Source organism: Pocillopora damicornis, chromosome 7, assembly GCF_964200805.1.
Source record: "Pocillopora damicornis chromosome 7, jaPocDami1.2, whole genome shotgun sequence".
NCBI classification, from domain to species: Eukaryota; Metazoa; Cnidaria; class Anthozoa; order Scleractinia; family Pocilloporidae; genus Pocillopora; species Pocillopora damicornis.
Window position 1 is genome coordinate 23,121,893 of NC_142676.1, and position 22,710 is coordinate 23,144,602.

At 38.9% G+C, this 22,710-nt stretch overlaps 1 protein-coding gene across 3 annotated transcripts; it reads right to left on the reverse strand.

Annotated features, from left to right (window-relative positions):
- Window positions 1-694: 694 nt before the first annotated feature.
- On the reverse strand, window positions 695-22,561 carry LOC113669307 (xanthine dehydrogenase/oxidase). 3 transcript variants are annotated; one of them, XM_089212357.1, is made up of 39 exons: window positions 22,391-22,561; window positions 21,410-21,467; window positions 18,996-19,092; window positions 18,132-18,240; window positions 17,719-17,845; window positions 16,784-16,845; window positions 15,916-15,990; window positions 15,597-15,680; window positions 15,099-15,240; window positions 14,432-14,599; window positions 13,756-13,832; window positions 13,337-13,433; window positions 13,110-13,219; window positions 12,750-12,946; window positions 12,232-12,397; window positions 11,567-11,665; window positions 11,059-11,176; window positions 10,440-10,491; window positions 10,012-10,138; window positions 9,821-9,940; window positions 9,537-9,656; window positions 9,316-9,417; window positions 8,756-8,819; window positions 8,295-8,364; window positions 7,948-8,035; window positions 7,583-7,669; window positions 6,991-7,116; window positions 6,354-6,419; window positions 5,731-5,876; window positions 5,506-5,587; window positions 5,183-5,278; window positions 4,920-5,048; window positions 4,184-4,311; window positions 3,756-3,870; window positions 3,198-3,263; window positions 2,325-2,513; window positions 1,574-1,647; window positions 1,245-1,338; window positions 695-1,125 (listed from the first exon to the last, which is right to left on the reverse strand). In XM_089212357.1, exons 1-39 carry the CDS (start codon window positions 22,439-22,441, stop codon window positions 1,075-1,077), a joined length of 4,029 nt encoding a protein of 1,342 aa, XP_089068483.1. In that variant the 5' UTR covers window positions 22,442-22,561; the 3' UTR covers window positions 695-1,074. The 3 variants fall into 3 exon arrangements, with proteins under 3 accessions (XP_089068483.1, XP_089068484.1, XP_089068485.1); XM_089212358.1 differs by lacking the exon at window positions 6,991-7,116 and having other exon boundaries at window positions 22,391-22,560; XM_089212359.1 differs by lacking the exons at window positions 16,784-16,845; window positions 17,719-17,845; window positions 18,132-18,240; ... (1 more) ...; window positions 21,410-21,467; window positions 22,391-22,561 and adding an exon at window positions 16,081-16,152.
- Window positions 22,562-22,710: the final 149 nt, after the last annotated feature.

Below are 22,710 nucleotides of genomic sequence, written 5' to 3' on the forward strand. Positions count from 1 at the left end.
GGAGACCTTTTCTCAAAAAAACCAGACGTTAAAATAATTCTGTTTTCCGTTCGAAATGTTTTTTTCCCATCCAATTCAGAACAAATGCACTCGGGATGAAAACTTATCGTCCGAACCGAACAAAAATAAAAAATTTTGAATTCTGGGATGTTCTTCACTATTGGCTCCATCACGTTACGATTCAGGACCATTGACGCTCGCAAAAATCTATTTTAATTGACTACCAAGGACTGTCGAGTATTACTTATCTTGGTAATTAAGGTCTGTACATGACATTAAATTCATCATCTGGTTCATTGTTTAAGTCAGCTTTAAAATTTTAACTCTACTTTTTCTGACAAGAAGCCGCCCTGACGGCAGGTGGAATGTTGTGTAAGCGTCTCCGCGAAAGGTACATCCAGACAACTTGCAAGGAAAGACTGGCCACAGCTATCGTACTCAAGCCAATCCTCTCCATCGTCGTCCTTGCAAACCTTACAGACCGCGGTATTTCTCGTATAACTGAGCAAAAGATATGGGAAGTGAAAGAGAGTGTTGCGGCGTTTAAGAATCAATGGTATTTGACACCATCAAAACTTACCCATCAAGTTCATTGTAACACGAGCCACATATGACAGACTTTACTCTTTCCCTTTCCACGTCCACATCGTAACTTCCATTGATATCTAACCTCTCAAACGAACATCAAGCAAAGTAAAAACAAACTACAGTAATTTTATTACATTCGAAATCAGGATGCAGAGTAAACCGTAAATAACCAATCAAAACTCGAGGCGAATGCAAGCAAGGGACGCGAGGCGCGAAAAACTCGTAAAGTGACCAGTCAGAAGCACAATGTAATGAAACCTAAAATGTATTCATATCCTGTCGAAATAAGACCTGATTTTTGCTATATTTCGGTTTACATCAATTGGATACTTGGAGTAAAAGTTGTCTAACAGGTGCTGTCATTTTTCATTGTCAAACTTTATAACCGACGTTCACATGGACCTATCCAAGTTTTGATGAAGGGATCGACCCTTCGTATAGATTCTCTTCTCCTGTCACAACATAGCTTTCTGAGCATTGATTTCTTCATGGGTACACATTAAAGTCCTTCACGCTGGAATCCGCAACGGCGGTAAACTGAGAAAATAAAATTGAGAAATAAAATCAAGAATAATCAGGAACAATAGAGAGCGCTTGTATAGTTGTTATGCACGACACAGAAGAAGAAAACATGCATGCAGTTGTGACTTTGTTACCTGTTGTGTAAACTGGTCAATACAAGCCATTCTGATGCGCTCACTGGTAGCAGGACTGTCCAGTCTGAAAATCCCTTCAATACCTGATTCACGTCTGTGAAGAAAAAACGATGAAATTAATTTACACTTTAATCTTTAACTTTGCCTCGGTCAGGACGTGAACATGCTAGCGCAACTCATGCCCTCTCGGTCAGCCAATTTCCTTACTATTGTTAAAATTAAACTAGAGCTAAAAATTGTTGCCCCAGCCAGAGAATTTGGAGCTCTAACATATTTATTAATGTTACGCTTCGCCTCACTTTGTCGCAAATTGAGGAGGTCAGTCTCACCTGGCGTCGGTGATGGCCTCTTTAATGGCGAAGAACACAGATGCAGCTAGAAACAAAGAAGGTTCTCCAACGCCCTGAAATTAAATACGAGACTCTATTGTTTACTAGTTTGGTTTAAAATATGATTTATTCCAATTTCAATGATCTGGCATCCGTTCAACAGATCCAATTACAAGACAAACGAGCAAACCAACAAAAAATATGAGCAAGAGGTACGAACAATTGGACAATGTAAATCGGTCACTTTGTGAAGGAATCGTTCATCAGTCAATCAGGGTATTAAATCTTATCAACTGAGTTGATAACGTAAATTGGCCACCGTAAATATTCTAAAAGCTGACGTTCCGAGCGTTAGCCCAATCGCTCTGAAGGTGGCTAATTTACGTTATCAACTCAGTTTTTAATACTAAATCACCCTGTTATACTCTCCCACCGACGCAGCACCACAGTTTCTTAAGAAACTTACCCCCTTCATTCAGGATTGGTGAGTCAGCCGGTTAGTTGGTCAATTGGACCGTCAGTCAGACAGACAGGCAGATAAATAGACAATCAATCTGTTGGTTGGTCAGACAGTCAATCAGCCAGTCTGTCAATGACTCAGTCAGCTGGTCAGTCAGAAAATCAGTCTGTCGATAAGTCAGTCAGTGAGTCAGTTTATGGGTGAGTCAGTAAGTTAGTCGCCGTCGATCAGTCGATCATCATTTGAAAATAGAGAACCCTTAAAATATGAGCCCTAAAGTGTGTAAAATACCTTCGAAGAATAAATAGCCATGTCGTTTGGAGCTTTCTGAAGAAGATGGACATTGAACTCCACCGGAATATCTGCAAATCCAGGAATCTTGTAGGTCCCAGGCCCTGTCGTCCATAGGGTGCCATTCTGAGAACATCGCACTTCCTCCAGCGTAAACATGCCGAGTCCCTGAACAAAAGCGCCTTCGATCTGAGGACATAACCAAAACATTTATGACACGAGGAAGTGCAAGAGCAACAGATAATTTCAGACTTTGATATAATAGATTAAGTCAGTTTTCAAAAGATTGATGAAACAATTAGGGATTGCAATAGTTTTTTCTTGACACGTGACATTTTCGTGCAAGTTGATTGGCCATTTCAATTGCGAATCAGCAGTAGTCTTGATCTCTAAATGCCTTATCCTCGTGATGCAAGTGGCATGAAAGGCATAAATGTCTAATACACACGATGGAAAAATGTGATTTTCCGATGGAATAAGTAAAAGTTTTTCTCGTAACACCTGTCCTTCAACGAAAGTAACTTACCGGAAGTCAGACGAACTCCGTCAACTAACAGTGACTTAGAGTAAAGGCATTTACGATTTCAATTAACCCTTCAACTCCCACGAGTGACCAAGACAGAATTTCTCCTTACAATATCAATACAATATCAACGAGATAAGTGTCCAGAATAAAGGAAAATATCAATTTCAGGATAATTAGTTGATCCAATACTAAATTCTCTGAACTAACATTATAAGAATCGTATGGTTGATAGTAAGGAGAGTTATAAATTTGAGCTGGGAGTTAAAGGGTTAAATAGATAATACTGAAATGAAATATATTAATACAAATAACATTCTCGCAGGGTATGATGGGATAAGGTTACTGACCTGGCCGACGTCGATAGCTGGATTGAGACTGGTACCGACATCCATCACAATGTCTGTGCGAAGAACCTGTTCACACAAATTCACCCCAAAAAGCGTTACAATGACGAAAAGAAAAAACAGTATTGAGCGAGTATTTTGAAGTTAGAGATGATTGTCAAATCAATTCAAAAATGTTTTATTTGTTAAAAGTGACTGGGGTTAAATAGAGAGACTGCGTACTGACGAACACCCTGAAGTATGGCTACGACCTTTGTCAACTTGCGCGTTTCCTCCCAGCTCAAAAGGTCTGTTTGAAGAAAAGCAAGTTATGTCATTTTTTTGGCAGGTGCAGTTTAGTTAGTTCTCGAGAGAATTGAAACATGTTTAACTGTCCGAGATTTGGAATTTTGCTTTCCCTTTTTTTAAGTTGCGACCTTGTCTAATACCTCTAATACCTAGATCTTCCAAGGCCGCTGGATAGTGAAAAAGATCTGGGCAGACGTTCACATATATGGTGCTTAGTTACATTATATAGTTCGTAAAGACTTCCGATAGCGGTGCGAGTCAGACGTCACTCACTTGATGATCTCCTGTGAGACAATCGATTTCCACTTCAGAACAGGCAGCGCCATAAGTATAATAATTATACAAACGCCCTGAATTAGTTTTCCAATCGTAATTGAGGTCGGGCACTCTGTAAGATGTTAAAAAAATGACTTCGAATCAATATCAGCACAAATTTTCACTAAATCGGCTTAACTTTGAAAATCGTCATTGAGTTAGCAAAAAAAAAAAGAGAAAAATTTTTTTTTAAAAAACAAAAAGAGCACGAATTAGCAGCCTTACGTAAGAGATTGTGGGAGTGGTGGGGCAGGGGAGGGGAGGGGAGGGGAAGGAAGAAGGTGAAAGGGACTCTGAACCCCAAAACAGAACCCTATGGATGGAGGGGCGGAACACATTGTGGAAATTATACTTGAAATAGCTTAGACTGTAATCATTATCCTTACTTGTAAAACCCACTTGCAGAGAGGTTCACGCGGTCAAAGTAGGCCGCGTGTATCCAGTCCTCCCACTTTCCCTTGGGATCCTCCATCTGATAAGGCTTGAGTCTGTCCAGTATTTGGTCACAAGCATTCTGCAAACAACATAACCAAGCTTTCTGATGCTTTGTCAATCCTTGTATTTATTCCCTTTTTTTTCTGCCTGTCGATAGGTTGTAAGTCCTTTCTTTAGTGGAAACCTCATCAACCCCTTAAGTGTGTCATTCGCTGTCTATTCTCCCTCACCCCTCCCCCTCAACCTTACACTCTTTTGGTCGAAAGTTTCTATAGAGTAGGGCATAACCTATGAGTCGACGGCGGGAAGAACACTAGACAAAGGAAAGGTAGATGTATGTTGCATAATTGAGCAAATTGTTATACAAGCGTTGAAAAAAATGCGGGGTTAATTTCTTTCACGGTTGGTTTTGCTTTACGACGCTCAAAGTTGGTCCAGGAAACGCACGCAACTCTCTCAGCTGATAAAATGGAAAAAAAAGAAAAAAAACCATCGTGACTCCGTTCCTTGCGTTTTCTTTCACTCCAAGCACTGTGCTTGTCGTTCCTTTGGTTCAGTTCTATCGGCTTCCTGAGCTGTTTATTTCTGCTGTGATTGTTCATATCGAATTTTTTAGTTTTAATTCTATATGTACACAAGTCTCATAAAAAAGCGCTTTTTCGCGAAAAAGGTGTTAACAATTCTTACTTTAACCGCCATGCCGTTGAGATCAGAGGAGGCAGAAGCTGCTGTCTGGGTAGTATTAGGAACTGTGTTTGTACTTGTTTCACTTATTATGATTTTGGATGCTGGAATACCTAAACATCTAGCTGCTACCTGCAAACATATAACAAAGGAGAGTTGAAATTTGAGCTTATGTCGTCATGTTTTGTATAATCTCACTCCACTTGTCGTTTCAGTGACGTGACGTTGTAAGCAGGAACAGCTCACCAGGCTGACAAACATCTCACCTGCACCATTTTGGTGTGTAGTCCTTGGCCCATTTCTGTTCCGCCATGAGTTAAAAGAACTGATCCGTCTGTGTAAACATGCAACAGAGCTCCAGCCTGAATAAAAAAAAAATCACATACTGTTGATACGAGGCGATTAACTAAGGAAACGTTTATTAAAGTTCACATGGCAACCAGGTGTACAATCAGACATGCTTTGATGCTACACTGGTTTAAAGATTTAATGTAACTTCTTCGGTTACATTCATCATATCTTTAAACCAGAGTAGCATCAAACCATGTCAGAGGAAAAGTTGTTGTAGCTTTCAATGCAGATTTCATACCTGATTTTTGGTGCGTAAAGTAATTCCAATACCAAGTAAAGTGGGTATCAGCGAAATTCCACGTTTCCTCCATCGATTTTCCCTTAAAAAAGTATAAATTTTGTTTAAAAAGGCAATAACTTTTTTAAATTTCAGGATTGGAAAGAATATCGTGAATCGTTTGTGCTAGCCCGCCTAACCAACGCACGAAAAAGCGAGACGGGTGAAAATAATTTCAGACGTTACCTGTTGAAGGATTGGACGAGTTTTCTCCGTTTCTCGTACTCGCATTTCTCTACCAGTTCATTCCATACTCGCTGAAGCTGGCAATTCGTCAGTTCTTGGTTAACGTGAGATAAATCTCCTTCTGTGTAAAAATTTAGTTCCCGCACCTGTTGGTGAAACCAAAGGTGGCTCATTATTTGATTTTCTCACATCCGCTAAGTATAAAAGATTTGAACAAAGCAACACGTTATACTCGCCGAATACCGAACCTTTTACTCCGTTTGTTGATTCTTAAAAGTCTTGTGTCGTTATATTAAGCTCTTACTCCAGTCGGTAAATATTTATCCCAGGTAAAGATCATTTCGTCATTTAAAACAGCTCATCGGCAAGTCAAAATGAAATTTATTTCATTTGATTAAAATTCCTAAATCGTTAGTTGTCTATCTGTTTGACCGAAAAAGGGGAAATGGGGTAGAGTAAAATTCCACATGGCAATCAGTCCTGATCAGACAGTTTCTCACGTTTTTGTTCTTTATTCGAGTACGGTAAGTCTAACAAGCCCTCTAATGTGAGAACAATCATTGCTACATCTCTCTAAATAAAATTAAAATCTATCTGATCTACGGTTTGGACACACAACTGACCTGTCTTTGGGAAATACCACAGATGGTTGCAATGTCAGAAATCAATGACTCACAAAACAACATACTCTGCAAACAAAATCGTTCGCCATCAGAATGGTTTATCAATTTACAGCAAAAGTAATCTATTTTTCTCTTTTCATCAATGGATAATTGGAAAAATAAGCACGAGCGAAGTCAGTGACGATCAATGTCTCTTGATGTTCGCAGTTTGTTTACAGAACTTTACCAATCTTTAACTATATTCGATAAAAGTGAAGAAGAAAAGAGCGCTTTTTGGTTTAGTGACGTAAAACCAATATTAATGTAATCACAACGGCCAATCAGAAGAAAGGAAATACCTTTACGAACCAATGAGAACCCAGAGGAAAAACAACCAAATTGCTAAAAGCGCGGGAAAACGCGGGCGACCAAATGCAAGTCGTGATGGTTTTAGTTTTGCATCTGATTGGTTGGGAGAGTGGCGCGAGTTTTTTTACCAATCACAGAGCGAAATGAAACAAAACCAGTCTCGTGTATATTACATTCGACCTTCAATTGAAAATTGTTCTGAACGGTCTATTCGATTTCTTGGTCTCATTTAAGACATTCTAACGTTTGTTTTGTACATACTACAAAAGCAAGTTTTTCAATGTCTTACCTGTGGAACACCAAAGCCCCTGAACCCTGTGGTTGATGCGATGTTTGTTTTACAGAGGCGGCCAACCCCACGAATGTTTGGAATGAGGTAGCAGTTTGTCATATGGTACATTGATCTTTCCATGACCTGGCAAAGTGGGTATGAATAGTCAGCAAAGTTAAACCCGTTAGTCTGATAACAATAAATGAGTCATTGATTAGTCTACCCACCGATCTCTACGTTGTTAAATCACAGAGAGAAAGTTTATGACCTGTTGCAACATAACACAAACGTGTCGGGTTCTCATCTGAACAAGTGACACAATGTTTAATTGTTGAATGGCTGTTAGAGTTTATCAGGCTTTTAGAGTTTGAGGCGACTTCTCCTTTGTGGGTGCGAAGGCATGGAAAAATAAAACTCGGAGATCCATGACAGTTCATGAAATTCTAAGGGTCTTCTCTGTGTATCTCACGAAGTTCTTAAAAACCCGCTGAATGACCATGTCTTAACGAGATCATAGTTGAGTTGATGGATTTTACATCGCAACGCGCAGACTCTACCCAGAGTTCCATAAAGTATCTGTGCAGAGTCCAATAGGAAAAAACAGTTCTACCTTTTTAGAAACATCCATTGTGTTGCCAGCATTACTGTACAACTTGATGTCATAAGACTTTATCTTTCCATCGAATGTAAAGCCCACCTAGAACGGGAAAAACATAAGTATATAATTTTAGGGCATAATTTAAAATTCTCCATTTTCATGTCGAAAATCAGTTACAAACAATTTCATGCTCAAAGAGATATTCTTCCTGACAAAGGTCTATCGTAGAGCATGAATGTGTTTGGGAAATGGGAACGTTTAAAACCATTTGCCAGCACGAAGACACATATATACGTATATATGTGTCTTCGTGGAACGATGTCTCAATCTTGAAACTTTTAACTAAACAATTTAAAAAATCTACTTATAATAGCTACCTTGTATTTCGCTAAGAAAGGATGCCGCATTCCTGTGCTCTTCATGTCTTCATCTCGATCAAGCATACACCTAACAGGTCTACCAGTTCTTTAAAAAAGATGAGAAAAGAATTCAGGGGCCTTCCTCAAACTGGGATAACTTCCTAGACACTCGAGTTTACCTTGTCAGAAAAAAAACTACTTAGTATGAATGCGATAAATACGAACGGTTTTCTTGACTCTCTTTGAACCTTTGAATAGATCTAAATTGTGTTTTTATCAACTTGAAATTCCAAAAGAGGTAACGAAATATTTATATGCCGGTTTGAAATTAAAGTAAAGGAACAAATGTATGAATAGTCACTTACCTTGCAGCAGCTACAGCGACTGCGTTTGTCAGAAAACAATTCCGTGATTCTTTGCCACCAAAGCCACCACCTACAGGAGCAAAAGCACCGTAATGTACAAAGATACCTGCACATTTCTGTGAGTCAAGTTCTCAGAGCTTCAATCGAAGCCCGTTTTTTTGCCCGTTTTCTATATTTTTTCCCAAGAACTGCTAGAGACTAGAATCAGATCCTCCCTGATATGCCCGATATTACGTCTCTTGTCGCATTCAAGAATTACCTTAGTTTATTAGCTTAATACGAGTGTGTCCATTTGTAGAGTTAGTATTGTAGTTATTGTGACATGTAATTTTTTTTTTAAATTTTCTAGGTGGTTGGTGTGTTGCCTAATCGGCTTTTACTGACCTAAATGAGACGATGATGAATAAAAGATATTTCGCGATCAACGACTTCGCGATTCAAGGAAAAACAAAGAAACTTACCCAGTCGTTTGGTTCGCACCACAACTCTATTGTGCGGAACTCCAAGAGCTCTTGCAGCAAGTTTCTACAGATACACAAAGAGAAGAGGGTTACATAAACCTCTCGTATGTGCGGTTGGTATAGAATCCCTGGTCTAGTCTATGAATGTAGGGTGATTTTCTTCATGGATAATATGTGGTGTTGATTGCAAATGGGACCCAAACTTAGTGTTGATTATGAAGGATTTATTTTGGTCACCTTTCATAACGTTATGTTATGTAGGTAGCAGAATAAACATATTCCGTTTTCCACGTTATTTAGATTAGGTTAACTTAAGTAAGTTATTAGTTGTGTATCTAGCGATTAAAGTCAGTCTTTCATCATCGTTCTTTTAAACGTTGTTCTTTGCTAAAACACAATCAGCCGATGTAGTAACATGCTACTCCCATTTCACATACAATTGGCTGTTTGATCATACATCAACATGCCTAAAAATTTTTTCCTGAGATGAATTGTATTGCCAGACTTGTCAGAAAATATGCAGGAGAGATTTAGAAAGACTGAGTATCTCTCCAACATACCTGTGTCAATGTTGGATTTTGCGTGGCAACAAAAAGTTCCATCTCGCCATCTTCTCCCTTTGGAACAGCGATTGTAACTTGCGTCTCCAAATAGAAGTGTTCCTAGAGAAAAAAAAAAAAAAAAAAAAAAGGGCTGTTTCTGTAAAAGTTAGACTGTTAGACATAACTTAGGCTTCGTAGCGTAAGTCTAAGTCTGAATCCAAAACTCTCCAACAACTCACTTGTCCTCCAAATCTCATCTCTCCCTCTAACAAGTGTTCAGATTCTGCAAATCCAGTTTCCAGGTCTCCCTTCTCGATGCTCAGTTCAAAATCGTAGAAAGAACCTGCGGCCATAGCCTCCTGTAAAACAGCGAGTTAAGGATTAAGGACTTGTTTCGAAAAGTGACGCGAAGAACTAAGTAGTTTTACTGTGAATGAGTCGAAAATGGTCAGCAGTTCGATTGAGGGGATGCAGCACAAGAATATAAACAGAACTTTCTAGCAATGTTGAAGTTAGCGCCCACCTCAATGGTCAGTATTCTTGGTAAGTCTTTGTATGTTACTTTTACCATCTTGGCTGCTCTTTGGGCCTGGGCTTGAGTTTCAGCAGCTATTGCCCCTATGACTTGACCGACGCAAGACACCTGAGACAAACAACCATACATTATTAGAGCATTTATATCATACGTGTGAAATCATTGAGTAACATACACACCTTGTCTGTTGCAAAAATCTCCTCATCATCTGCGGCATACCCTGTGACGTTATCTCCAGGGACGTCTTCTGCGCTAATGTACGCTTTCACCCCTGGGAGGCATAACGCCTCTCCTGGGTCCACAGAACTAAAAGAAAATGGATTAATGTCAGTATGTGAGCAAATGCATGCGCATCTACCCCTCCCCTAACCCAACATTTAACCTAACTTCTGCAGTAGATGACAAAACAATTTATAACAAACCCAAACAGTACAACCTGGCAATCCTCTGCCCCTCACTACTAACTTAAGAGCTACTTAACATCGATTTGCTTCGTTTCTATCTATTGATTAAAGAAATCTGATTTCACTCAGAGACTTATAAAAGTGACATCACCAGATGTTTTAGTAAAACTGTGAAGCTCTGAAGAAAATTCCTAAGTACTTACACGATATTGGCATGAGCACGTGTGCTCCAAACAATCCCCAAATACAGTTCTCCTGTGAAAAGATAGCACAATCAAAAAAGATGATATACTTTCTTACTCGGAAAAGTTCGATGACCTACTTGTGAACAAACGGAAGAATGGTTGAATCGAGGCTATGCAAAAAGTTATTTGTAAGTAGGGAAAATCGTATTTCGCACAGCACAAGGTACAAAGATCGTTGAAGTAACCTCTGATTGAGATTAAGGTCTATACATTTTTTTCACCCATAGATAGCTTACACCGATTTCATAGTGTTTTTAAACGCTCAGTCATTCAACTCAATGTTATCGTGTTTTATATCCATTGGATTTTGCGGGTTGTCCGAAAGAGCTGTACTTATTAGTTACCATATTGTTTCTCTATCAGGACTGCTCGGTTTTTGAGAAACTGAACTCGCTGCAAGGGCTTTACACAACCTTTTTATCTCATTTAAAATGAAATACAAAAAAATTATTTCAGAGAGAATGCGAAATGGAAATTCGGCACATTTTAATCTGGAGCCTGTTGACGGTGCGTTACGCATGCTGATTCAGGGATTCCAACCATATTGTGTGTGGTCTCAAGGTTAACATAACTGTACCTGCATATTTCGGAATGTCATCACAGTAAACTGCCTCCCCTGTGGCGTGTTTGGCAGCTGCTAAGTGAGTCACAGGCCTGCCAACCAAATCTTCCTCGAACTGATCGTCGGGCACCTCCTGAATCAACCAAAATCGGAGAGAGTAAATGAGTCTTTTGCGAGTAAGAGAGGAGTATAGAAAATATTAACTTGTCTGGATATGTAAACAAACAAACAAACAAACAAAAGCAACAACAGCATCGACAACTTGTCATAGGCTTCGAGGGTCACTCGTCAAAACGATTTTCTGACTGTTTGTCAATCTAAGTTGCAGCATAGTATCTAAATCCTAAAAGCGGAGCTATGAGGGTTGTTTCCTGCACGTCCGAACTCTGAAGCAAAACGTTGTTGAACGAGGCTCGTACTTTGATAGGTTACTGTACATTGCCGTTACACGTCATACCGGGTTATGATTCCCGGACTCTGGCTCGCAAACTACACCCTTGAATAACAAAAAAAAATTGTTTACCTGGAAAGTCTGTATGCTCCGAGTATCTTCTCTGCGAAAAAAATTTCTTCCTGTCTCGTGGCGTTTGGGGACAGAATCGCCCAAGATGGGCTGAATTTCCTGTTGAAACATATTTGTAAAAATTGGATCAATGTCAGTATCTATAGCGACTGCGCATTTACCCCCTAACCCGACATTAACCTTAAGTTGTTATTAGTTGATTGTTGTTGATAGGGGAGAGATAGGTGCGCAGTTGCTCAGATACAAAACTACATCGATCCTAAAATTCTTGAATGTATGTATCGCACTAAAACAATACAATAAACTTAGTCAGTCTATACCACACAGGTAAATAGTACTTTTCGCGCGTGCTGATTGGTTAATTCGAAAGTGAAAAACAAGTACTATTAACCTCCGAACAGCTTGAGACAAAAACGTGCGTCAAGAGTGTGATTTTCGACCATTTTTCGGTATATGAAGAGAAACAAACTAATTTTTTGGGTACATGTGTGGTATATACTAAAAAAATTATTAACCTCAGTGTCGGTGAAAGTTGTGGATATTTGACGAGCCGTGACACTTCCACTTTGGTAAATAATTGTTTACCATAGCACTTTAAGGTCAATGATAAAAAATTAATTATAAAGAATCAGGGTTAGTTATATAATAAAATTTTGAGTGCTGACCTCTTCATGGCCAAGCTGCTGAGAGACATTCAGATAGAACTTGAAAAAAAAGCTTGAGGCGAGCGATCTCCTGTACTCGACCTGACCACCGGGTGCTCCGGGTGCAAGAGGCAGATCTCCTGCTAACAACTGACAAGCTTCTTGTACGATATTTTCATTCCAAGTTCTGTAAATGAATCATAATAGGGAAGATTTATTATTGGTGAGTGATGTAACCTGCAAAGAGGCCCTAACTGTAGGCGCTTCGACACGACGCGGAAAAAAGATGAGGCCTGTAGCAAAAGTCTGCAAGGGGTCTGGCTTTAGTAATAAATCTTTCCGCGAGGGTAGGGGGAGAAGCGCGCGTCCTGCAGCGCAAATGAAGGCGCGCACGCAATAAATGATGCAGTGATCTCGTGGTTGGCTCGCAGACCCCTGCTGTGAAGGGTTCAAGTTTTAAGCGAGTACGAGCAAGACATTCTACCAATGAGCATCAATGCAAAAGGAACAGCAAAGTGCCTGGGGAACCCAATCCTTACCTGCCAGTTAAGCACTTCATGGTTTTCAAGGCCATTACTGTTGTGGGAGCCATCCCTCCAAAAGTGAAACTGCAGTCCTTGATTTGCCATGAACTTGAATTTGTTTGCTTTTCAAGCTGCACTCTCATGGCTGTATTTACTATGGCAATGTCATCCTCTCGCCTGCGAGCTTGTTTAAAAGCAAATATGTGTTCGTGCTGTTAAACGTAACGAAACAGGCATTAATATTACGCTGCGTTAATTGACAGTTGAAAAAGTGAATCATGAAAAAAGGAAGCGCTATGCAGAAGCAACGAATGTTGCTCTAATTTCATATAAAAACTCCTGAAAATATAGATATTATTGATAAAAGTTAATTACCTCCTTTGAGAATGGAATCAAGACATTGACTAACACCTCTGTTGAACCTAGAATAGTTTTTCTGTATCCCGTGAAGAAATTCTCATCCAATTTGACCGACCTGGTTTTCCCTGTAAATTTGTAGTAAATAAGGGCAAATTATGATTTGTTAAGAAAACAGAAGTGAAAAGATAGATAGATACATAAATAAAAGGATCTAAATTAGGCAGGTTTATGATAACCAATACCTCCAGCACTCGCCAAAATCAAAGTACATCTTGCCGCCATTAGAACTGGATTTAAGTCTGATATCGGACTTGCGGTCATGATATTTCCACCTATGGCCTGATACACAAAATAAACAAACAAAAAACAGTTTAGAAGTAAGATTAGCAGAACAGACGATTTCTTGTGTGTTACTTTAGCGTCTGCTTGGGGGTTTCAGGTCGAGTTTTGGCGGATTTGAAAGCCTGATAGCGGCTTAGATGGAATCAAAAATTAGTGTTTTGGTTACTTTCTGATTAACGTATTATCAAATTAAAGAATATTAAAACTGTCCAGTTTCTCCTTAGTAGACTGAAACATCGTTAGAGGAACCGGTAAAGTCGTAAAACAGTTCCCTAAAACGGCGTCTACTGACGAGGTGTGAATACATCAGCATACTCACCCCAACATTTCTAATCTGATGACCAGCAAACCACTTGAGCATGTGAAGTATTGCTGTGAACCATCTAGTCTTGTATTCTATGGAGCAAACAATAAAACGAAAAAGATATTGCGTTATTAGCAGTACGCAGGACGTTTTTCACGCAGTACGTTTGTCACGTATAAACTTAGTGAACCACGGTTTGTTCACGACAGGACGGAAACTGCACGCTCTGTAAGTACCTTAATAAATCCTTGAAAAATTTTTTTAAGGATTTTCGAAGGACAATGAGATGTATTTACAGCACACGCGGTTTCCGTCTCGTCATTAAATCTATTTTTGCTTTATGGTAAAGCATCGGTTCAAGTCTGTTCAAGTTCATGTGAATAACAAATTGATCACCTCATACAAGCAATATAAAAAAATCTTTACAGTCGTGTAACCAAAGGTTTCTGACTAAGTTTGCACATGTTCTGTGTTAAGCAAATTACTTTGCATAAGCTGAAACCAAATATGATCATCACTGTATCGACCAATCAGAGCGCATACAACTTCATTATCACCTCAGCGCATTTCCCAACACTACTCTGTTCCCAATTACGCCGACAAAAATTTCCCTCAGAGATCATCATTATAAGTAATTGAAAATTCGCTTCTTTGAGTGGGCGGGGCATAAAATTAAGTTTCACTTAAGTACCTGGCATAGACTGACAAGTCTCGCTAAGAACTTCCTCCAAGGTAGACAATGTCACAGACACACCAAACCTTATGCCCTCTGCAGTGTGTTCGACGGCATTCAAATCCGGAATGTGAGTAGGAGCTATCAGGATTGGATAATTCTGATTTTTAAATTTCATCTCAATACCTGTGAATATGAAATAGTTTTGATTTTTAGAAATACGCGACCACACAATGAAGGCGAGAAGAGAAAATATCATGCAATTTGAAAGATTGAGACGAAAGACATCAGAAAAGGCTGGAAAAATCGACGAGGAAAAATAGACGACGAAAAATAGACGACGACATAGACCTGGAATTATTGATACTACACCTTTCTTTAAATTCCAACCTTACCACGTTTGATTTCTTTCTCGGTCTTTCACCTGCTTCAACTAGTTTGCATTTAGACCGATATCAACGAAGAATTCTATTAAAATTTCCTTAGGCAATCTTTTTAGATCTCAGTGCTGTACCTAAATTTCCGAGCTGCCTGGCCGTTGAATCGATGTTCGTGGCATTTTTTTATCTCTATCCTACCGCTGTAAAAAACTTTTTACATTCTTGAAGAATAGATAGACAGCATCATGAGAATTTTTTTCAGTTTGTCCGCCCAAGCATTAATCACAGCTTTTTAGGTCTATTACCTATTTCAGTGTTACCAATCACAAGCTTAGCTTGCGGATATTTTGCTCTGAGTTCCAACAATTCCTCCAAAGTTGTTGGTCTGATCCAAGTAACAAGGTCTCCTTTAATGTACAAACGTCTTGGCTTGATAGCATCTGGAAGCTTATAAGACACAAAACAGTAAAAATACGTGGCACAACACATTCTTTCTGTGAGAAAAACTATAGAGCCTTTTTTTCTTCTTAGTACGCGCCTGTCTGAGGCTACCTGGGTTTTTAAGCGCTTCCATTTATAAAAAAAAAAAAGAAGCAACAGAAAAACAAAAGAACAACAAAAAGAGACATTATAAGCTTACAACTAGCCCCATAAAGGGCTTTGATGTTTGAGGCAAACGCGAGGAAAGTTTAAAATGCGAATCACGTGCGAAAAGAGGAGTGTGTACCCGAACGTGTTGTGCAGTTACCTCCATTCGCCTGAAACACGTAGTGGAATTGTACCTGCTTTGCAAGTTGGCTTACCATCAGCTCTGGTGGAAAGATCGCGTCCTGTGTTGGATCGTATGGTGTAAACTCCTCAGGTTTGACAAGTCCACTGGTTGACTCCTGAGAGATGAGATATAGGGCGAAGAGTTGGTAAGTATGCAAGAAACTCTTTAAGACAAAACCAATCGTTCTTTCTCCAGAACCCAACACATTTTTGTAATGAATTTTTATCATCAGAAAAGTTATTACAATGCTTTTCGATTGAGTGGTGTAAACCGAATCTAGAGCAATCACCGCTAACGCAGTACCACAGTTTCTGTAGAAATTTACCCACTTTACTCCTATCTGAACTTACACTGTCAACTTTTTCTCCGATAATATTTGAATTATTGTCAAGGCAACATCCGTTTCCACCTTTGCCGCAACATTCCTGGAACAGACAAGAAGGTATGGATGAAGGTTTACGTTTCTTTATAATGTAATTTCTGTTCGTTTAAAAAAAAAACGTATAGAACCGGACCTTTCGGACGGTAGAGGATGATCATTTAGTCGTGATGGACCAGTTCCCTGGTTGTAGTTGTTTTCGTAATTAGAAGGCGATAACCAACCCGCGGAGAAAAAATCCACAGGAGAGATTCTAAAATGCGAAAGATAGCAAAGAATTCTCACTTATTGTGGTACGTTCTCGTCAAATACTTTCCAGGATGGAAAACGGGAACTGTTAGTAAGGGTGAATGTATGACGTTGTGGCGCTGCCTACGTACTTCTTAGGCACTCTCTTCTTCTCGCCTCAGGAATGAGAGGGGAGGGTAGGAGGAGAGACCCTAGGAACGAGTTTTGTGGTGTGGATATTACCATCTTTTGAATTGGCTTTTTTTTTGTTCAGGACTTACTTCGCAACACCACATACAACTTCAACCTAGACACAGCCATGATCACGATTTCTTGTATTCCAGCTCAAAGATTCTAAATTACATGCGGTAAGGTGGTAAATTTAAAGTCGTAACCCCTTCACTCCTAAGAGCGACCAAAAGGTAATTTCTCCTCAAGAAAACCATACTCTATCAAGAAGAATGGTGATGAGAATAAAGAAAAATGTAAACAAGGGAATAGTGTTTAATTTAAAACCAAATCTCAGAACTGACAGTACAAGGAATTTATGATAGACAGTAAGGAGAATTACTGTTGAGATCGTCAGAGTGAAATGGTTAACCAGCACTGACCTTTGTGAACGTTTTAAAACCCTCCACAATTGGTCTGTAGCCAGTGCAACGACATAAGTTACCTGAAGATAAAAATTTGAGTTAAAATAATTGCGACGACGTTCTTATCACAGTTGACCCTTTAAACCCAAAGAGTGACTAGCACCTAATTTCTCCCCACAATATCACCCCTGAATCACACGTTAAGGTTATGAGAATATAGGAAATGATCACCAACGAAAGACGCTTTTGATTGGTAAACAAATTCTCCTTGTCAGCACCTTAGGAGATGTATAAAGAGTAGTATGGAGAATATGCATACTTATTTTAGGGTGTAAAGGGTTAACATTTTCCTTCCTGCACCCGGCTCCATGTCAAATTAGTGTACATATCCCTGGAAAAGGAGAGGTGCGGAATGTGAAGACAGCTTATGGCTGTTCACTTGAGAGGAGGATTTTCTCGACCGGAGCTTATCCTACAGACAACTGTTAAACACAACAGTTTAAAGCCCTTGCGATCGTGAGCCCTGAAGACAAAAGCTAAGTTATCACAACGACCAACAAAGACAGGGAAGATAATACAAGGACCCCACAAGAAATCAGTGAGATATGAAGAAACAACCAAAGGCACGTGCAATGACGAATGAGCAAGCTGCGAGTAGCTTGACTTTTGTCGCAGCTGATTGGTTGAGGGGGTTGTGCTATTTTTTTTTCCAGGCCAATCAAAGAGCCAGCAATGGAAACTAATACAACTTGGGATAATTTTTTATACTCAGGCTTACTTAGTAGATGAGCCTAATCTCAGATTTCCTTCAGAATGGAAAAATAAAATGCATTTTTTTATTTATTCTGATTGTCAAAACCAGCCTAAAACCTGTCTCTTCCTTTGTGCGCTTCCCTCATCCAGGAGAATTCATAAGTCCGCGTTATGAGCAATAAAGAATATAAAGCTTTTACCTTCAAATGCACTTTCCATTTCTTTATACGATGGCAAAGGCTTGTTCCTTAACAACGTGTACATTGACATCACAATTCCCGGGGTACAAAATCCACACTGTGACCCATGAGACTTTGCGATCCGTTCCTAGGGTAAAAAATAGAAAGCAAACAATTAAAAACTTAAAAGTTCTAAATTTCAGTCACACCAAGTCAAACCATTGAAGAACTTAGCTATGATGTTCGCTAAAAACCACATGGAAACCAGAAACTCAACTAAATGATCTGAAGGAAAATAAATTTATTTTCTTTGTCCCTTTTAAGTTATGGTCGTTCTTGGGCATGTTCTGATCTCATCAAAAATTGTTTTGAATCTTTCAATTGTTAACAGAGAGACCTACCAAGCTGGCCACACCAGCCACACCTGTTTTTACCTGCACTGGATGCAAGACAGTTTTGGTGCTTCCAATTCCTTCCACTGTGGTTACAGCCATTCCATCAACTGCACACAATGGCATCAAACAGCCATTTGCAGAGAAATGTCTTTTCAATGTTAAAGTTTGACTTTTTTCCGAAAATCTAATTTAATAAGTACTTTTACAGGTCGGCGCAGTGGACAACGTTTCCAGCTTAGGGATCGAGTTCTGAGAGGATCTCCGCTTTACTGGTAGCCTTTTACACCATAGTCAAAACCGAGCCAATTGATAAGGTACCCAAAGCTAGAAACTAATCAATAAATCCTTTTTCAGAACAACTACCTGGATTGGAAATTTTTTGGTAAGGTAAATCCTGACACATCCTCACAGTTAGTTTAGAGCACACTGAAAATTTCACATCGGCGCAACTTATAATAAAAGATCATAAAAGAGAGAAGACATTCCTGTGAATGGTGAAATAACAAAACCCCTATCAGCAAAAAATGCAAACATTTTTTCAAACTTGAAATTACATTTTCTCGGCTGAAACGACAACTGGCTGAGTAAAACTTTTTAAGATCACCCAAGCCAAGTTAAGGATTGGTCTTTGGATGCTGGCGTCCCTTTGAGTTTAATGTGTTTTTGCTGTCAATTTAGAGTACTCCTAATGCTTGATATTGTATTGATATTGTAAGGAGAAATTCTATCTTGGTCACTCATGGAAGTTAAAGAGTTAATGTGTTGTTGCTGTCAATTAAAAGAAGCACTCCTAATGGGGCTTATAGGATGTTGAAATTGCAACACTTCTGATGAATCTCCTAATATAATAAACAAACGCTTTCTTTCATTAACTTCAAAATCTTGCTATTTCTTAAAGGATACTTGATTTTTTTCATTTCATGGTCGTATCTAGAGATCATGACTGTACATGCTCCACAGCCACCTTCACTGCATCCAAGTTTAGTGCCTGTTAAACCCACTGAAGAGATGTTAAGGCCAACAGCAGTTCTTGTTAAATACCCGCGATTTACCTGGTTCTTAAGACAATCATGAATGGCTGATTGGTAATCACGTGACCATGCGAGCAATTTCCAGGTTTGCACGTGACGTGATTGGTAATCGGGTGTCATAAATTAAAACGTATGCCTAGGGAAATACATTTATTGATTACCATCAATGTCCAGGTTTTGCGAGTGTTATGATAGATGCGTGATATTTCTTAGGACGGCGACATTCCTGGTGATTTTATTGGCCGATATCTGGCATGTCAGAAATCAGCGAATCAGCGAATCGCAACGGGCACATCTGGCGATTTTAACGATCGCTGCGATCGGCCTATGAAATCGCTAGGTGTGTTGCCAGCTTTAAGCTCTTTCAACCTGGAGGAAATGTCTCACGGTAAATACGGCTTTCGTTCTCTGATAGATGTACAACAAATCACTTATTGTCTGGTTCCCTGGGAAACAGTTAATTTTGTTTTTCCTTAGGTCCTAATATCTGTTATAAATAACAACTTTTCAAAAGTTACAATAGCAAGAATCATTGTAAAAAAAATTCCAATTACGAAAAAGGGCTAGATGTCCAAAATCCGTAGAAAATATGTATTAAACTTGTTAAATAAATGGCTGAAAGGAAAACTCCGAAACTTCTTAAAATTCTGAAACAAAGTGGTAACAAATTTACCCGAACGAAAGCTCAAAAACAATTAACTGAACTCCGTTTTTTACCTAACAACAAAAGTACTCGCAAAATGTCCACGTTAGTTATCCGGCGAGTTACTAAAACAAGGAATGGCCTAAAATGACCTAAAACGACCCAAAATGACCTTGAATGATTTGTAAAATGTCCTAAAACGACTTAAAATGACTTGAGTTTGCATATTGGATCACGAACCGGATCACGGATCGGATCACGGATCATGGATCGGATCATGTAAAATAACATTAGAAATTTTGCACGACATGCCAAAATAAAGTCTGCGTGACAAAATAGGGCGTAGGCCGCTCTGAGAGTTTTTCTTTTTGCCCAAAAACCCCATGTAATCACTTTCACGGCTGTGTCGAGGAGTGTTGTGTAGGGCTACCATAGACGAAGGCAAGCTGGAGGCATGTATCATTTCATCAGTCAGTTAAGAAAAACGCGCGACAATCCGCAGTTGCTTCTTGCTTCTTGCTTAAGGTCTTTGAGCTTCTTCCGTTGCTGATGCAACGACCTAAGTGCTCTACTTTACAAGATCAAGTCTCGGGTGCTATTCAAGGCGCGTGACCTCCTATAGATCTCTAAGATATTCAAACAACATTTGGTTTGTCACGCATTCCTCCCAATAACATTTACATTTCGCGGCTGTTTGAGATCAGTCTAGGCGCTTAATTGCCACTCAGATCGAAGACAAACCGGAAAAAATTTTGAAATCCCGTTTGAATTTTTGACGAAAACCGAAAACCGAAAACCAAATGTTATATATATATAACATTTGGTTTTCCAAAAAAGGAATTTGATGTAGATTAGTATTTGTACAAATTAGGCTTATATTATTATATAACCACAACATAAATTAAATCTAGCCGACTGTGAATGTAATGTAATGTAGTATTTCGTAATTAGTGTTAGTGAGTAGCGTAAGCGTTAGTGTAATTAACTCTGTATTTTTTTGTATTACTCTAGTATTTGTGCTTTAAGTGAAAATAAAAAAAAAAAAATAATAAAATAAAAAAAAATAAAAAAAAAAAAAAAAAAAAAAAAGAAAACCAAATGTTACGTTACGTAAAATCCGCAAACCGAAATGAACGATCCGATCCGACCCGGTCCGGTCCGATCTGGATTTTGTCGACGCCGCATTGTTCACATCACTTAAGGTCATGTTAGGTTATTTTTAGTCATTTGAGAATTCACTCAAGGTCATTTTGAGTCATTTTAGGTCATTTTAGAAATCGCTTGAGGTCATTTAGATCATTTATCTCATTTTAGGTCATTTTAGGTCGTTTTAGGTCATTTTAGGTCATTGTAGGTCACTCCTTGTTTTATTAACTACCTAGTCATCCGATGTTAAGCTTAGAGTTCTTTGACGTAATTGGCTTATTTGTGAAATCCTGCTCGCCGTGCGTGAATACAAAAAGTATAACAAAGGAGGAATGGAAGAGAAAAATTGTTACTTAAAATTTAGAAGAGAAAGAAATTTTCCACAATCATAAGTACGTCAGAAATTACGTGACGCCGCGGCGATCTTTTAACCTTAGAAAGGATTGCGTGACGGACCTAGGAAGCGACGTAACAAATCTTTCGCAATGAAAGGATACAATAATTTCGAAGGTACTGTAGCAAAGACATTTCTGGCTGCGTATTGCGCTCCACAACCTGAAAAAAATATATATATGTGGATATAACACACTGCATAATAATATGCAGCACCCGATATTTTAAGTCGATTACTAGACATAAAGGTCAGTGAACTTACAACGTAAACATGTTTCAAGTAGTTTGATCGACGCGACCTCGTTTATTTGCATAGTGAAAACGCAGGAAGGAACGTTTACCTAATTTATACCTACAGAAATAAAGGACTCGATCGGACAAAGCTGTTTTGAAGATACATGCACAAAGAATTCTCTGGTGAAGGTTTTTTGGCGGGGGGGTTTTCGGGGGGGCAGAAAATTCACTTTTTCTGTCCTGTCCAGGAAAACAATACGGTCACAGCCTGATACACACAGTCAGTTGAGACAGGAGCAGAAAATCAAATGATGTTTTTATGGAATTCTGGCGAGGAATAATACAAGGATAATTAAAACTGACTTGACAATTGTATTAATACCGATTTCGGACCCTACGATGTCTATTCGAGATAAGTACGTACGTCATGATACTAATTTTTAAAATATCGTCTTTCTGTAGTGACGAAATCTTAGCGAGAGATTATGTCCATGAACTGAAGGAGTGGATCAGGAAGCTCAGCACCGGAGTGTAGGATTATAATGAATGGAATAAGGCGATATAATAACAGAGGAAAATAAGAAATAACTTTCACTAGTTTGCTGATAAAAAAAGCAATGATTACTACATTTACAGAGCACGTATTTTAGTATTTTAGTGTAAACAGTTACCGTTGATCAACCTCCTCCCCCTCTATCGTTCATCGGCCCGATTTTGAACGGAATACGAGGAAATGGAAAGCTTTAGTATTCTTGAAATAATTTGTTTTTGAACAACACCCAACTGAGCTCGTTCATAGTCTGCATCGAGGTATTTGCCACGTATATTAAGTAAAAACTTATTTTCCAAACCTTTTTTCCGTTGACGAAGAAAATGATTGCTTGATTAGAAGAACTTGGCATCTTTTCTTGTTTGTAGCTTTGTTGAACTTAAGCTTTTTGATCTAAAAACCACACGACCTTATCCTTTACTATGACTCAATCTAAACTGGTGATTGAGCAACGTAAAGAAATTAAACCAGTTAATCCACATTACGGAGAAAACCGAGACTGATCAAACTGCCATTTCAATCAGGAATTTCATTACCTGATTACTTTCTTGCACCAGGTGTGGTAACAATAGATTCGTAGCGCCTGCGAAACCGGACTGATCTGTTTTATACGGATAATGA

What these genes read in the sequence shown, in the direction of transcription:
- LOC113669307 (XM_089212357.1), bottom strand. Translation starts at nt 22,441, where the DNA reads ATGCCAAGTTCTTCTAATCAAGCAATCATTTTCTTCGTCAACGGAAAA. An exon ending in CATGAAATGAAAAAAATCAA is followed by an intron (nt 18,241 to 18,995) that starts GTATCCTTTAAG and finishes AACATTGAAAAG; the next exon opens with ACATTTCTCTGCAAATGGCT. An exon ending in TTGACCAGTTTACACAACAG is followed by an intron (nt 1,126 to 1,244) that starts GTAACAAAGTCA and finishes TTATTTTCTCAG; the next exon opens with TTTACCGCCGTTGCGGATTC.